The 18,001-nt window shown below is 41.6% G+C and overlaps 1 protein-coding gene across 1 annotated transcript; it reads right to left on the bottom strand.

Annotated features, from left to right (window-relative positions):
* Positions 1–261: 261 nt before the first annotated feature.
* LOC116041695 (sodium-dependent neutral amino acid transporter SLC6A17-like) lies at positions 262–17,719 on the bottom strand. The gene is made up of 12 exons (XM_031287721.2): positions 17,375–17,719; positions 13,019–13,478; positions 10,829–10,986; positions 9,772–9,898; positions 7,348–7,529; positions 7,148–7,258; positions 6,832–7,073; positions 5,163–5,355; positions 4,853–5,045; positions 4,440–4,599; positions 4,121–4,283; positions 262–3,331 (listed from the first exon to the last, which is right to left on the bottom strand). The coding sequence occupies exons 2-12, from the start codon at positions 13,299–13,301 to the stop codon at positions 2,924–2,926; spliced, it is 2,220 nt and encodes a 739-aa protein (XP_031143581.1). The 5' UTR covers positions 13,302–13,478; positions 17,375–17,719; the 3' UTR covers positions 262–2,923.
* Positions 17,720–18,001: the final 282 nt, after the last annotated feature.

Raw genomic sequence — 18,001 nt, 5'->3', positions numbered from 1 at the left:
CCTATTTTTACAAAAACGTCTGCTACAGAGCCATAACGTGAGATACAAGGTAATGGAGTCTTTTATACATTGTCGTGTTTCTTTAGAAATAAACAATGGACAAATAAAGTCTTTAAATGCTTCAGATGTAAAGTTATTCGCTGTCAAAGTGACGCCAAAATGAATGGCAGTCAATGGGATGCTAGTGGCAGGTGATAGCTTGTTAGCCTCAGAAACTCCCCATTGGAGGTACGCTTTCCAGACGCTCGCTTACCCCCTTGGTAGAAACACGGCGGTGCAACATGGCAGGCTCCGTGGAAGAGGACCCGCTCCCTATGTAAATATGAAGGGCTCATTATAAGCTAACAAAAACACAAAGATTCTTAGTTTCAGGTGATAATGCACTAATGAAAACAGTATTATTAATACTATATTCAATTTATGCCAATAGATTCCCCTAAATCCCACACACTGCTCCTTTAAAAGGAGCTATACAGTGTTTGTTTGTGTCTGATTTAACTTGTTAATGAACCGCTCCAAATACGCGACGCCGCAAAAGTAGCTAATTTAGGCTGTTTAAATTACTACAAGGCAATCAATGGGGTAACCAACACTCCCAAGTCAGTCAGAATAATGGGATCCTGTTCATCACATTCTGCCCAAATTGTGTGAACGCAGAATTTTAGCTGAAGGTTTGTTAGCATCTTAATATGCTAGCAACTATTGGATAGCATGGTGATATTCCATACAACATTTCAAAGTTTAGGTTAGTATGCTAATAATCTTGTCATGCTAAAGGTAGCATGATAAAATGCTAATGTTTTGCTTGTACTGTAAAGTGTCTGTTTTCATACATTAAGCAGGACAACCTGCTATAGCATGCTATCTTAGCATTCATGTCAAGTATAGCTGAGGCAGACTGAAATAATTTTGAGAGATATCCTGTCAGTCAGACCAGTAAAGCTGAAGTGGGTACAGGTGAGTGGGCACAGCCAGAAAAACACACAGCTCATCATGGACACAACAGAGAACTAGCTGCCACCCATACAAGACTACTCTGCACATCACACATCACCTCTACCTCCAAGCAGCATTTTCACATTCCACAACAAGAATTAGCTACACAAACTACAAAATATATACCTCTTTAAATATACAATTTGAATAAGCATCACACAAGATGAAAATATACTGGTCACTTTTTAAAGATAACGCGTTGTTGTTCATCACACCTACATACACTGCAAATATACAGGAATATAAATATAGTCCATTTAATTAACACCATGGCTTAGAATATTGTGATAAAAAAATAAATAAGGTATCACCTTCCATGTCACAGGAAGGTGAATGTGCTCAGTTTGAACTTTTAGACAGTTTTGCACACAACTATTCACTACAAAAATGATCAGGTTCAGGGAAATATGTCCATCTTACTAACGTTACCCATTCAGACTAGTTTAACATGGAGTCAAAGATCTTCATCACAAATCATGAGGTTTATTATTCCACAAATATACAGAAACAGTGTGCATGTGTGCATGTGAGCATATGTGCAAGATTAATACTCCATTACTTATCTGTTCCTCAATCTTTTGGTCCATTGCTGAATTTTCCATTTCATATTCATTATGTTTTTGGTCCATATTGAACATAGTTTGTGCTGCAATAGAAATATATATTGCTTACTCATTGTGTGGGACATATTCAACGGCAGCAAGTATTTCAATTCCACTTGTGCATAAATCTTCAAAACTATATGTCATCAGTTAGGGTTATTAATTTAACTGTGCACAATAATTGTGTAAAATCTCTTTGTGCTTTTTTAGCATTATAGGAAGAAAGTTAAAAATGCATTAAGCGAGGAATGGGCATTTGTTTCAGCTTTACAAGAACAAGCTGTGCTTTCTGTCACTGAAGAATTTGAATGCTTTATGTTTCAGTCTCATGAGCTTAAAACAAGCTCTTTTTAGTTCACTTTCAACACAACTCAACATATTCTTTCTTTATACTTCAACATAAATCCGTAAATTTCAAGTGCTTTGTTGTCGACAATTTACACTTAATGTGTGTGTAACAGATGATGAGAGTGTGGCTTTAGAACATAAATAATATCATATATCTATGTTACTATACTGCATACCACTGTTTACAGATACACAATACTGGCTACATTAAAAACACAGCAGGGAATGGAACATAGATGGATGTCTTTAGAGCAGCCTTAAGCATAGTTTACAATACACAGAGCTCTGTGAAAACAGATCTACACAATGAGAAGTGTTTTCTATCTCAAACATAAAAACAGAGGTGCTTGTGTATATATACTTTATATGTACTTACTGCACCACTGCATAAGAAAAACTTAGACTGTATGGCACACAGTACCACTACGGAGGACAGGCTTAAAACCTTAAAATAATAAATTCACATTCGTCTTGGCTCTCTGTGCCAGTTCAACCAGTTCAACCAGCAGGACCACACTGACTCCACTACATTCACTCTTTCAGATCCCCTGCTCTGTGCAGATGGGGATGTGCATCAACATTAAACTGTGTGTGTGTGGTGGTGGGCTGTGTCTGCTGAGGATCCTTATACTAAGTCAAAGAAAAGAGAATCACAAAACTTCATCTTAAGCACATAAATCCTGTGATGTTATATACAGAATAGATATAGACTTACAGTGTCACTGTCAGTCTCACCCTGATTTCAGTGTTTCATTTATTAAGAGTGAATTTTGTCTTTTTTTCTCATCCTGCTGCAGGTGGTTCCTTGGTATTATTTTGGAAAGCGTGTGTTCAGATAAATTGGGCAGCTACATACAGTTTTTGGTGTTAGGCGGGCAGAGGTGGGGATTCTCGATGCTGCAGTGACCCTCGGTGGAGACTTTATGGCTGGAAGGTAAACTGTGCTACTGGGTGTCAGAGGGGTGTTTGGACAGCAGTCAAGAGTCAGACTCTGGCGTGGCGGGCGTGGTCGGTGTAGTCGGTGTGGTGGGGCTGATGGCAGCGTTCTGGTAGCTCGTACCGTAGCAGCTGTTTGGAGACAGGGAGTTGGCATCCAGGGTTTTGGTCCCTCCTGGAGTCAGGTAGGCCCTGTGTGCTGGTGCTGATGAAGGCGCCTCGCCAGGCTTGGCGCAGAGGATGAACCTGGCCTCATCCTGCTCCTCCAGGTTGGACATGTCCTTCATCATGGTTTTACGGTAGGAGACAGACAGCTTGTTGGAGCCATCTGACATCAGGTTTAAGCGACGGGCGATAAAGACAACAGGGAGAGGAAGCATGGCCACGACAATGAGAGCGAAGCACATGGCCAGTGCCCAGGGGGGATAGCTCTGGAAGCGTTCCTGAGCCTGCAGACACGAACAGAGGGTTTAGTGATTATGTACAATAATGTCCCTGTTTTCAGGGCATAGTCCCTGTTTTTGGTAGCTTGTCCCTGGAAATGTCCTTGTTTCTAACTATGTGTTAAAAAATAAACAGACTGCAAAGTGAAATCATATTTTCCGTGGCAAGAAAGACTGTGCAAGAGCCTACCTGTTGATGTTTCAATTGGTTTGTGCTTGTCTTTTTCACAACAGTTACCTAGTAACAGTAACTGGAAATGTCCCAGGTTTTGATTTCAGAAAATCTGGTCACCTTACTCCAGGGGTGAAAATGTCAGTCTGGTGGACGGTCGGCCCACCACTTTGGTTCAGGCTGAAATATCTTAACAACTATTGGATAGATTGCCATGTCATTTATAACACACACACGCACACACGCACACACGCACACGCACACACACACACACACACACACACACACACACACACACACACACACACACACACACACACACACACACACACACAAGTTTGTGGCACTATCTTTGTGGGGACCCGTCATTGACATGATGCATTCCCTAGCCCCTTACCCTAACCTTAACCATCACAACTAAATGCCTAACCTTAACCCTTACCCTCACCCTAACCATAACCTAATTATATCCCTAATTCTACAACCAAGTCTTAACCCTCAAATAGCCCTTTAAACTTGTGGGGCCCGGTTTTTGGACCCCACGAATATATTTAAACAAGCCCACACACACACACACACACACACACACACACACACACACACACACACACACAGTGACTGACCAGCTCTTCGACCCAGGCATTGTATCCTGGTGGGCTGATGGCCATCTCTATGACAGTGGCTGAGATAAGCACAATGAGACACAGAGGGGAGACGTACTTCCACAGGTAGAAATAGATTATACATGGTCGGAAACCCAACATATCCTCCAGATCCTGCATGAACCTGATGGAGGAAAGAACAACAAAAACATTAATGATCATATCCCTCTGTACAATTTTACGCTTATTTAAATTTCCTTTGTTCCACTTTTACTTCTATATTTCAAATTTGAGCGTGATGAATTGCAGACATGCACATAAATCCTACAGCCAGTTGTACCTTTTTGTGCCATAAATCCAAGCGACAGACAGATTCTCCAGGATGACCACTACTGTGAGAGGCAGTCCGGCAGAGTAATCATCAAACATGGTGACAAAGTAATTCCCTGAGCGTTGAACGAACAACAGGCCACAGAAGAAGGCCACAATGCAGCAACACACTGAAACAAACCCAGAGAACAAAAAAAGGGTGCTCCTTCAGAAGAAAATATTAGATTTTAGTCTAATAGATGAGAATATGGAAATGAAGGGTTTTATTGGCAGTAAGCTGTTTTATTTATGTGTTTTGCACATAAATAAAATTATTCTGTACACTCTGACCAATAATACAAAGCCTAATACGGTGCTGAGTAAGGGGTTTCAACTACTATATACTATACATTAGCATAAAGTGTCCTGTCAGTGGGGGGTTACCTGTGAAAAGCTCCTTCTGGACCTTGTAGGCGTCGAGGACAGGTGTGGTGATGCCGGTCATAGTGCCGATCATGCTGCCCAGACCGAGGTTGATGAGCATGAAGAAGAACATGACAGACCAGAACGGAGACCCTGGGAAATGGGTCATAGCTTCTGTGAAGGCGATGAAGGCCAGGCCAGTGCCCTGGACAGACTGCAGAAAGACGGTAAGAGGACTGAAATCAAGTAACAGACTGACTGAGGTGTGAAAAGAGTCGAATACAGAACATGCTATGGATTTGGCTTTATCGGGACTGTGCCAAAGACTCGCCTTGTTAAGCTCGTCCTCCAGGAGACAAGGCTCCAGACCCAGCTGGGCAAAGCCGCCCTCTTTAACCGCCTTGATGACCCCGTACATTTCAGCGTAGTCTGATGTGGTGAGATGGGAGAAGTTTACATGTGGAGGGATGAGATCGTGGCTCAGGACGTCAGAGTTGAGGTATCCCAGGATCTTCTCTGCATTCCTACAGAGATAAAAGAATCACAATCAACTTTATTGGTCAAGTATGTTGACATATCGTAGGAATTTAAGTCTGGTTCTGAGACCCTCTCAACACAGTGCAGAGATATGTGCCTATATGCTATATGCTTTTACTTGAGTATGACAATGACGTATGGTAAATTGCACAATGTTTATATTACACTGTACTATATGTATTTACATGAAGATATTTTAAAGATGATTTCAAACATTTTCTACTTTCTTTACTCTCATGATGTTTTTTTAATTTCCTGTATGTAGTGAAAATGTTTGGTTTATCTACGCAACAATTGTTAACAAACAAATGGCTGAGATGGTCAAGCTCGTTTTAATTGTTTTGTCTTAAAGATTGTTTACATACAGAATGGTGCTTAAAGGGATACTTTGCCGATTTATAATCCAACTCTGTGTCATCTTTGTGTGGGCAGTGTGTTTAGATGAACGGTATTTGGCTACCCTCTGTGGCACCAGTGCACGAAGAAGTGGAGCAGCGGAGGTCTGCCGAGATCCGCCCGATGAGTCATGCCAGTCTTACGTGATGCATTTCACGTTAGAGCTTAGATCGGGCCCAAAAAATCAAGCCCGACCCTACCCGAGCCCGTGCACGTTGCGTCCGAACCCGGTCTGGGCCGACACATTAACTGTAATTATGAGCCCGAGCGCGATTTAAACCCAACATTTTTTTAATACGTGGGCCGTTATAACTGACGTTCTCAACTACAATTCCGAGTTGTTTGAACTACAGAAATCTGTTTAGAATTATCTTAATAAATACAGGTAATGCAACAAGGACGAAGCATGTAAACTGTGCTGTTTGTTTATTCAGAATGGAATGGATCGCAAATGGATCCGAATGAAGAAACGTAAAAAAAACCTCTAACCTAAACTCGACCCTATAGCTGCTCCCTCAGCCGAATAGTGAGGGTAACAGATCAAGGCAGCAACATAATCAAAGCCCTGGAACCATATAGGAGACTTTCTTGTCTCGATCACCTAATTAACACTGTCCTTCGCCACGGTCTGCATGCTGACGCACTGGCCGACAACAGTGCTGCAGATGGGGGAGACACGATGTAGCACAGTTTACCTCACACTCAAGTCAGTGCAGGACACCCAGAGCTACGGGAGAAGCTGGAGAGGCATAGCTTTCTCCCCACCGAATAAGCCTAATAAAGTAATGATTAAAAAGACACAAATGCTTGGTCAAGGGTCCGGCCCGGCCCGGCCCGAGGATAGCGGCGGAAAATATCTCGCCTGAGGGTTGAGTCGGGCCGGTCGGGCTTGGGCTCGGGCAGAGAATCTAAACTCTATTTTACGTCAACTGGATGAGCAGGGAGCTTCGTGGACTAGCACCACAGAAGGAAGCTAAACACACTGCCCACACTGTCATGACACAGAGCTGGATTTAAATCAGCAACAAAACTTTTTAAGTAAATAGCGTCTACAGGTGTGAACTTACTCTACGACACACTTTTCATTCATGATGTTGGCCTTGAAGCCCAACACGGCGAACACCACCAGCGTGGCCAGAATGGAAGTGAGGAAGTTGATGAGAGAGACGAGCACGGCATCAAAATGACAGTTATTATCGATCTTATTGTAACTAGAGAAGGCTATGACTCCTCCAAACCCCAGACCCAGGGCAAAGAAGACCTGGGTGGCTGCCTCCCTCCACACTTGGGGCTCTAGCATCTTCTCCAACTGTGAGATGGAGAGAAAAAGTCAGACTTTTCCAACATGACTGATAAAAAATACTGGGAGGAAGAAAGTCTCACCTTGGGAGTGAACATGTGAGCAATGCCATCCACTGATCCCTTCAGCATTAAACCTCTGACCAGGAAACAGAACAGCACCACATATGGGAAAAGAGAGCTGAAGTACATCACCTGTGAAAGTGGAAAAGGGAAAACATACATTCAGGAAAGAGAAACCGGTGGTGTTCTTTATATTTTTCTTTCATCAAGCCATCCACTACCTTCCCAGAGGAGGCAATCCCTCTGATGACGGCGAGGCAGACGATGATCCAGGCCACCAGCAGAGACAGGGTCATTTTTATGTTAAGGCCGCCACTCTCTGCGATGGTGCTGGTGATGTTCAGCGTCTGACGGTACCAGAAGTAGGTCGTGGCTGAGCTTTTGTCACACTCCGGCTCCACAACTGTATTGTGCAGACAGAAGGAGATGGAGCTTTAGGTTAGGTGATAATGAAGGAAGAGAAATGGGTGTAAAGATGCAGTAGGGAGGTGTGGATGTCGCAGAGAGTGCAGAAGGAGAAATATAATGAGTGTTTGCTCAGGGTCAATATCTCAATTCTTGGCTGGTTTACACCTCTCACATGTAAAGGGAGCTAATCAAGGTCATCTGTATGCTTTGTGTGCAAAGCATGAACCTCCAATTCACAACACATGTATATATATATATATATATATATATATATATATATATATATATATATATATATATATATATATATATATATATATATATATATATATGCAGTATATAGATAGGCTACTCTGTGTGAGTTTAGAGTCAGCAGTGTTGGGATTCTCCACGTAATATTGCAGGATGGTGCAGATTCATGCAGATTCACAAACACAGACACATAAACACATACAGGTGCAGGGAAAGCTCTTTATAGATGTATGACAATCTAAATCTCATGAAATCAAGATGGCCTCTGCTAAATTAAGGTTCCATCATGATGCTTTGTCTGTCCCACTGGATACAGAATGTATGAGAAGCACACAGACAGCGAAATGTTTTACACTCGGCTGCTGTTCTTCAGTCTGTTTCTCTGCTCCCCGTCTTCCTGTCAGCAGCTTCAACCTTGCTGAGTCATATGTCATGCTGAGTGTTTCTTGGCTGCCTCTTATCAAATGAACTCCATAGTGTTTTAATCTGGATTATGACCGTGAAGTTGTGACAGAAAGTTGTAAGGAAGTTAACACAATCTGTCTGATCTGATTGTTACTAGGTGTGTCAACATGCTGAGGCGGCAAATGTAATCCTAAAGCTTGCTGTCGGTACACGATCCGTTCTGCCTGCACGATCCGTTCTGCACATGCGCAAGATAATACTGTTTTACGTATCCATACGACCTGCACGATCTGTTCCACGCTAGCCTATGGCTAGCCTCCACCGGGAAGCTAACGTTAGTTTAGCTAACAGCTAATTCGGCTAACCGCTAGCTGACAGCTAGATTCAGTCTAAAATAACGTTAACTCAAACGTAATGGGAAAAGCAGGCTACAGCTAAATTAAGACTTCACAGTAATAACAATAAAGACAAGTATTGAGTGATTGTATTTTAAATGAGCACAAGTAAAGTAGAACTGACGTAACAGCTGTTATATATGTTAGGTGTTTGTTATATATGTCAACGTTTATTTTCAAGTTTTATTTTGAGGGTCTTTTAAAGTTATTACATGCTGTCTCAGCTAGCAGTTAGCCGAATTAGCTGTTAGCTAAACTAACGTTAGCTTGGCTGTCGACCGGAAGCGTGGAACAGATCGTGCAGTGTCGTAAATCCTCGTACAACCGCGCATGCGCGAACATTTTGCGCATGTGCAGAACGGATCGTGCAGGCAGAACGGATCGTGTACCGACACTTGCAACATGTCTGCATTTAGCTTGTGCTAAAATGTGCGCCAACTCTAGCCACTTTCAAATCTAAATTACAGTAAAAACTCTCATGTTTTTCTGTGCCTTTGATTGATTCATTCCTCTACCGCACTTGTATTTCCTTTACTAAATCTGTGGCAACTTGTTTCTGACATTGTCTTTCTTGTCTATGATTTCTAGCTAAGCGAGCAGCATGGCTCTATGAATGGAAATGGAAATCGGTCTTCCACCACTTTGGTCCAGATTGAAATATCTCAACAAGCATTGGATGGATTACCATTCAATTTTGTGAAGACATTCATGTTTTTGAGAGGATGAACCCTACTGACTTTGGTGATCCCCTGACTTTTCCATTTAGTACCACCATAAGGTTGACATTTAGTTTTTTTTTGTGAAATATTTCCTACAAAACTAATGATATTCCCATCAACCACAGCTGCACTTTGTGTTTAATGCTAATTAGCAAATGTTAGCATTGTCTTTGTGAGCATGTTAGCATTCTGAGATTAGCATTTAGCTCAAAGCACTGCTGTGTCTAAGTACAGCCTCAGAGCCACTAGCAGGGCTGTAGAATGTTTTGCTATTTGTGTTTTTTTAATTTATTTCATTTTATGATTTTTTCATTCAAAATCTATTTTTCTCTTTATTGTGTTTTTAAATGTTGCTGAAACACATTAATTTGCTTTATGCAAACCACCTTACAGTACATCATCTCTGTGTTTAACATGTGCTACACATATACCATCCTGTGTCTGTTTAGTATTTAATGTCACTCACTGGCAAGTGTCCCATTCCTTCTGATTGGACACTCGCTCCATGGAAGAGGATACTGGAAGGACTGGAAGAAATAGAAGATGCTCCAGCCGATGATCACATTATAGTAGAGACCCACAAAGCCACACACCTGGATAGAGAGATAGGTAGATAGATGGATGGATAGATGGATAGATAAATAAATAGATAGATAGATAGATAGATAGATAGTTACCAATACATTATATTAACATAAATGGTCAATATAAGCTGTCACATTTCATACCTCCACTAAATTGTATAATAAGATCTGTACAGCGTAAGAAAAGCATGCAAATGAGGCAGCATGCTTGTCCCATGTTGTTGTCAGTCTTCTGAGCAGTCTTGCCAGCCAGGACATTCACAAGCTAAATAAGGTTGAGGAAAGCATGAATAATTAAAGCGCTCTCTATTTAGCACTGATCTTCTACGAGATATTTATAGCTACTTCTGCACCAGCCGTGCAACTCTAAAGAAAGGCTACCTTTCCCTTTCAAGCATGTCAATACCTCCTATAAACCGAAGAGAGCCTGAGGCAGTGTGATGGCTGTTGTGGTGAGTCCAGATGTTCCTGTGACTTTATCCTGCTTATTGCCATATCAGTTTCATGGTTGTTACATGCTATAAACATGCAAGGCACACAAAACTATACTTCATTTGAATTAATTGGGGATCAAATTATTATTTGTCTCTTAGATAGATAGATAGATAGATAGATAGATAGTTGGTTTGCTCATGCAGACAAAAGGCATAGTATGATGTTTTTTATCCTTATTATACTTGTGCCCATTCAGTATAGCAGATGTGCTTCTGTTTTAACCACAGGCTTTGGCAGCTGTTCCCTTATTACAACCTCCCTGATTCTTATCAGAGGAAACACACCTTTTCTCTCTACTTCGCTGCTGTCAAACTGCTTTTCCGAGGCGACATAAAGCCTTTACAGCGCACTAAAGAAAGTGTTGTCAAGTGTGTGTTTTAGGCTTACAGCTATAGAGCTGATAGATGATGCTGAAAATAAAAATATGTGCTTTCCCCCCCTTACCATCAGGCTGGACATTCCTATCCCACCCAGACTGGGACAGACGTAGTTCCAGACCCCGATGCTCCCACGTCGGATCTTCTGACCCACAGCCAGCTCCAAGAAGAAGAGCGGGATGCCGATGAGGAGGAGGAGGATGAAGTAGGGAACCAAATAAGCACCTGAAAAACGAGGAACAGAGCTTATACTGCACATTCTATGAAGCATTTCAAGGCAAGTGTGTCAATTCGTACAGTTACAAAAATGGAGATATATATATATATCTCAGACAGAGTAATAGGTGTAGAAAAATAACCTTGTCCTTAATTTTGTCTTTTGTCGTTGTATTTGTCTGACAATTGGCAGTATTTTCCTAAAGAATAATAAAGGAAACAAACTAATTCACTAACAAAAATTGAGTTGTTGTGGTAGGAAGAGTGGACTATTTACGATTTAATCTTTTACTTTAAATAAAGTAAAATTGACATTACCATATTGCTGCAGATGTTCAGCTTTAGCTGAGAAGAGCACTTTCCTCGTTTATTTGTAAATTACAGTAAATCAGATGTTGTGAGGCTGTGGTGCTGTTGTATTAGACTGCATCCAGTTTTTAATATTGTCTACCTCATTTACATGCAGAGGACCGAACATTTCTAATACTTTTGGTCCTCTGCATGTAAATGACCACAGAAATGAATCAGCACCTTTCTGAAACAGTGGTATGTTGTATTATAAGGTCTGGGCCACATTACACAGGCTTTTTTTTTTAATAAAAAAAATCTGGTTATTCTATGAATGATTTGTAGTAAATGGATTAAAACATGCAAATATACTGGTATGTTCCTTTAACATTGTGAGTATAAACATCACTGTTTTAAAAGCAGAAACATTTGTACAGAAGTTCAACAACTTTGCAGCAGTTTAACTTGCGAAATGTGATTCAGTGAGATGTATGTACCCAACCCAACAATTAGCTCCTCTCAAATGTAAGGTCCTTGACTTTACCGATGAATATTCTTTGAATTTCATTTTCATTTTGATGGAAGTCTAAAGTTGGCACTTTGCAGCTTAATCCATAGAGACATATTCAGGATGCAACTTAGCTTTGTAAAGGGTGTCATTATCTGAGACTTATAGTAGGCAAACATGTACTACTATTAATACATCAAAAGTAGGAATTACATACAGTGGCACACACATTTGATAGTGGGTGGAGTAATGCGGCAGAGAGAGAAGAGAGGGGTGAAGGGCTAAATCAAAAGAGTGGAAATAGAGAGAATAGTGAGGTAAAATGTAGTGAGAAGTTTGGGGCCTTTGCCAGGATTTCCAAATCCATCCTATCACCAGCATAAAAATGTGACAACGGAGGTGAAAACAATAGAGGATGTCATGAAAGACATGACGAGGAAAGAAATAACATAGCCGAGAGAAGCCCACACGGCGATATTTCCACAGAAACTACACAGACATTTCTGTAATTTGCTGCCAGACAGACACTTATGGAGTGAAAAATGTCCGTTCGTCAGCTCACATAATTGTCTGGGAGGCTACTGTATCTATAAGCAATAAATCCTGCCTATATATGCAGTTATTCAGACACAGGCAGTAATGCAGCAAACACAACAACACAAAAGACTTGGATCAATGTGAGCAGTAACATGTCTATCAATCCATGATGACACAATGTTTTCCTACCTAAACTCAGGTTTCCACAGTGTATGCCTCCGATTACAAGCACAAGAATAAACCCTCATCACTGTTACATTTTTTACCAGAGTATCAGTGGAGCCTGACCTGCCCTGTCGACAGTATTAATCAATAGTGCATCTATATTTAGACTTGGCTTTTTCCAGCACAATACAGCTGCTCTATTGGCATTTCTGTCCTGAAAGGAAGAGCCACTGTCGCTGCGTCCGGAGCTTAGCGCTGCCCAAGACGTATGTGTGGTGTAGCCAGACCTTACTCCACAGCACTGTGGAGATAGGTCTGGCAATGTGAGATTATATTGTCTTTTTTGTCACTATCACAAAGAGTCATGGTAACATCCTTCCACTGTGGGCTTTAAGTCAAAATAAAGTTACCGATTTTAAAAACCTTTAAAAAAAAATGAAAAGGAAATGTAGTAAATGTCTACTTTGACAGTAAATGTGATCAGTCACTTGGTTGACTGTGCCTTGTGCAACACTGCAGCTTGGACTAATGCAAGTGACTCACCTCCTCCATTTTTCTGGCACAGGTAAGGGAAGCGCCACACGTTCCCCAGGCCTACAGAGAAGCCCACCTGGGCCAATATGTACTGCAGTTTGCTGTTCCAGGCGGGGCGTCCATCGTCTTCGGGCACCTCTATCTGCGGGACCTTTTTCCCGGTGGCCCCTACGACGTTCAGGGAGCTACTCTTGTAGTCCAGCGGCTCCTCGTGTGCGAGCAGGTCAGCCACCGACTCTGTGACATGCTCATTGCTCTGCTCACGCTGCGTCACCTTGCTGTTCTTAGGCATCAGGGAGGCTGAGGGGGGGGAAGGGGGTGGGGGTGGAGAGAGAAAGAGACAGCGAGACAGAGTCTGATGGGAACAGAACAAGGTGATACAGGCGGAGAGTGGAGAAGAGGTGGACGGATGTAGCTATAGGAGAGATGCTGAGGAGTGACAGCTAGATTTCAGGTCTGGGCCTCAGTCCTGCATCAGAAAAAAAACAGAAAGGCCAAATAGAAAATTGTGTTTCAAGGACATCATCAAAAATGGAAATGTAATAATTTTCTATTATTGGACAAAAATCCCATAAATAGTCTCCATTTTAAATAAAAGAATGTCAGGTTTGTGCCCTTTTCAAGGCTTATTTAATGTACGGTAATTCTAAGCTTCCTTTTCCTTGATCCTTAAATAACACTTCACACAGTTGCTGACACAATTATTCTTCCATTTAGCACTCGGTTAGGCTCGTTACTAGACACATGGATTGTAAGACATAGTTATGACTCTCCAGAGCCATAAAGGATGTCAACATAAAGACAGGAGACCATTCATCACACCTGTGTGTTAATTTAACCCGATTATTTCAACAAAAACTCAACAGGGAATTAAACAGACCACAGCTCTTTGTCTCTCATGCAATGTTTTTGAATCCAAAAAAATTCCCAATCCTGCAAATTGTTCTGCAAAGATTAACTTTAGTGAAGCTTTTTTCCCCTGTAAATCCCCTAATCCTCTGAAGCCTTGCTGCAACATCCCGCCTCACCCCTCTTTCAGAGAGTGGTTGGTTCGACCTAAACATAATGGAGGAAGTGAACATGATGCTTTGGATGAAGTGCCGTCATGTGTTCTCTTGATCCACATCACGAGTCCCCTGTGCAGGCTGATTACTTATTGAGTGGGTCGTTTCTCTACTATAAAAATCTGCCGTCCACTGACATGCAAAACTGCAAAGCTTAGATTATTTGAACACTGTTTCACATGCAGAGGAAAAGATAAATAAAACAAACAACAGACTATGAATAGAGACTATCTCACAATTTTTTATTCTCTGTGTTGGGAGGGGCTGATCAAATCACCAAAGTCCTGTCAAAGCAGAAAGAAAATGTATGACAAAAGGAACCAGTAGAGAACTGGGGCTGAATGAAGATGCTGCAGATGCTGAGTGTGACGCAACAGCAATGATGCGTACGAGCCTTCATCGTCACACTCACTGCTTACATCAGTCTAAACAAACTCTGTAACTACCAGCAGATTCCCCACAAAAAAACATAAACTCCACGTAGTCTCATAGCTCCTGCCAGTGAAACACACCAGAAATTTGCTTTCCTTGTTTCTGTATTTTTCATCCCACAGCAGATTTCCTCCTCTGTGCATGTCAAGATGAGCCTGTGATGCAATAATCCACGGCCATTTCACAAGTGTTCATAATCCTGTGTGCATTAACTGTAAAGCCCCCAGTGCTTCCTTTCTGTCTTGTCATTCAATCCCAGCCTACAGTATACAAGACACGTAATATCAATCAGCGGCTGCATCATCCAGCCAACGCTGAGAAATGAAAACATCCAATGAATAATCCTGCTGGAAAAAACCCCCACTGATGCTAAGAGTCTTTGGGTGTGCTTGCAATGTTTTCTCTCTCCTGTGTCGATCATGGTTTTGTCTTTCGAAAATCTACATTTTCAGTACTGAGATAAAAACTGAAGAATTGTATTACCTATGATTTTATAACCTGCACGAATATCTGCCTGGTTTTTGTTGCCTATTCAGAGATTCTGCATAACTTCTTCATAACAAGGTAAAGCATGCACATAGTTAGGGTATTTCTTCAACACCACATACTCTACACCACTTCTACTAATCAACTTGGACTTGCATCAACACCAGAGGGTGCAATATAGAGTCATTTTCTGTACAACAATGTTGTTTTATTTAGGAAATAATGTCTGCCTTAATGTACAGGACAGCGGTTTGTCATGCAGTCTTCTGTTGTGACTCCATGTTCTTAGACATGATACTGGATGTACCAACCTGGAATGAAACTAACATTTATTTTCATTGTTGATTAATCTGCAGATTATATATTCGATTAAAACGTCAGAAAAAAAGTACACTAACAAACAATATCTGTCACAAATATGCCTAAAGCCAAAGTTGATGTCTTCACATTGTTTTGTCCAACCAACAGGCCAAAACCCAAAGATATACTGTCACATCAACACATTCTCACTCCCATCTCGTAAAATACGGATGCTTGGTCAGGTGGCTTTGCCGTTGCTATTGACGCTAAAAGTCTCCTTTAGCGTAATATAACGCGCTTTAACTAAACGCGCTTGGTCGGGACTATTGGCGTCCCTTTTGATGCAGTTAGGTTAAGGAAAAGCCCCGTGACTCGCGGTGAAGACTGGGACGGTTGAGTTTAGGAAAAGGTCGTGGATGGGCTTACACTTCCGTAACACGCGGGAATAACGGGACGGTTAAAGACACACGCTGGACACAAACCCCGGTCTCCTGGGTGAAAGTCCTATGTTTGACACATCTCCACCCCAACCAACCTCCCTACGCGGAATTTCCCCCTTACATACTAGGCTACTCGCTAAACCCCATGTAGATGCTGCTTTCCCTCGTACGTTCTACAAACATGCTGAAGGCCGCTTTTTTTGTCACTTCAGACGCTGACAGCCACTGACAGCCACTGTCCAAACGTCCGTATTTTACGAGTTCGGAGTGAGAACGGGTTGGTCACATGTATGACAAAGAAAAGCAGCAATGGAATAAGGAATAATATGGAGCCCCTAAAGGGACATGGGGGATTTTTTTTTCTTCTGGTGCGCACAAGAAAGTTTTTTGTGCGCACAAAAAATCACGAGTAACTAATTTGAGTACCAGTCAGGATGGCTGCCGAGGAGGAGGTATTCATCTTCCTGAAAACACAACAAATGTACCTGATAGTGTCATCAACAAACTTAAAGATGATAAGGTAAATGTTAACCGATTTCAAGCTGTGAATGGGAAATAACTTTAGCCACATAACGTTAGCAGTACATCGTTAGCATCATTTTGCTAGACCTTGATTGGTTTCCTGTGAGCACGACATACTTTCGCATGCTCACAAAAAAGTTTCTTGTGCGCACCAGAAAATATCTCCTGCTCACGAGAAAGTTTCTCCTGCGTGCCAAAAAATAAATTCCCCAAAAATTCCCCATGTCCCTTTAGGGCCTCCGTAACATGATTATTGCCACCCAAGCTTGTTTTTGTAAATAAATCCCTGTTAAGAAATCACACTGGTAACTTTCCACCAAGTAACTGACTGACCACTAACTGTGAACACACTACTGTTTTCACTGTCAGACAAGTTATATTTAAATACATAGTAATGAGATTTCCTCTACTTCTTCTAACACAATATAAATAATGGGATGTAAACAGCAGATTCAGCAGGTATCAGCTTCAGTAGAGTAATCAGTCCTGTTTAAATGTCAAACACTTTCACAACGTTTGCCTTGATTACCAGACTTTTTTTACAAGTCTGATCCACAGTTAATGGTAAACTAAATATCTGAAGCCTTTAACAACCAACTTATTTAATACTTTAGCAGCCCATAGATCTCAGAACGTTAAGAAACAAATGACCTAGACCTAGTGTAAATCTAAAGACATTGATTTGAACAGAGCAACTGCAGGTCGTGTAAACCTCGTGGATGCCCTTATTAAGCAACAGCACAGCACAGATCACTCATTGTTAACACCAGGTGACCCATCTGGTGCTGATGCTGATAGCCCAGTGTTTTCATCTCTGATTTTCCCTGCCCATCACGAGTGAGGCGGCGACTTTTAAACATGCACAATCAAGGTCAAAGACGATTATTCTCTGACCTCTGCTCTGTGTAAACTAGAGCACATTTCAGTGACGATGCAAATTGCACACGGACTACACACGATTTAAAACAAGCTGCGTTTAAGCCATAAAACAAAGCGATTAAAACTATTTTCCAGCTGTCTGTGAACTTTCTTTTTTTGTTTGTTTTTAAAGCCAGGTGATAACACCTAAGAAGAAGATAGCTGCACAGTGAGGGGATGTTAGGAAAAAAAAGGTTTCTCACCGTGAGTCTTTAGCAGAGGTCAACAATATCCAGGGTTTATGATGAACGCAGAAATTGTGTAGAGATGCATGAATACATCCGCCGGCCAGCAGTTGTGTGTCGGTATGGTACTGACTGACGCTCGCAGGACTACTGGAGGACGGAGGATCACATGCTGCTCTGCCTACAATTAACATGCAGGGTGGAGAGTCCCGGGCGCACCGTGACGCACAAAGTGCTGCTCATTATCAACAATGACGAATGATCACCTGCCGCTCACTTTTAGTTTGAGGCTTCCGCACATATCGTAGCATCTGTGCACGAGAAGGTGGGATGCTGAAAGGGAAAAAAACGGGATTTGTCAAGGTTATCCACTCCTACCTGAGGAAGTGATGGTATGACGCAGCTTTCGTCATTTCAATTGATAAAACATTTAAGCCATTTAACACTGGCCTGTCAGGATGGAGGACCCCCCACACACACACACACAAAAAACACACACATGCTTTTCTAAGGTAACAAAAATAGTGTTGAGGCTTTGTTGGCTTTCAGTGTGAAACACACGATCAAGCTTTTTTTCCACTGCTCAACAATGAATAAGCATTAATATTTGAACAATAAATTAATAATACAGTTAAAGGGAGAAAA

The sequence above is a fragment of the Sander lucioperca genome, chromosome 6 (assembly GCF_008315115.2).
Source record: "Sander lucioperca isolate FBNREF2018 chromosome 6, SLUC_FBN_1.2, whole genome shotgun sequence".
Classification (NCBI taxonomy): domain Eukaryota; kingdom Metazoa; phylum Chordata; class Actinopteri; order Perciformes; family Percidae; genus Sander; species Sander lucioperca.
This window is presented reverse-complemented; position numbering and strand designations above follow the sequence as displayed.

Coding starts and splice junctions, on each gene's coding strand:
- LOC116041695 (XM_031287721.2), bottom strand. CDS start 13,301: ATGCCTAAGAACAGCAAGGTGACGCAGCGTGAGCAGAGCAATGAGCAT. Junction 7,259..7,347: donor GGATTGCCTCCTCTGGGAAG/GTAGTGGATGGC, acceptor CCACTTTCACAG/GTGATGTACTTCAGCTCTCT. Junction 5,046..5,162: donor TGGAGGACGAGCTTAACAAG/GCGAGTCTTTGG, acceptor GTCTTTCTGCAG/TCTGTCCAGGGCACTGGCCT.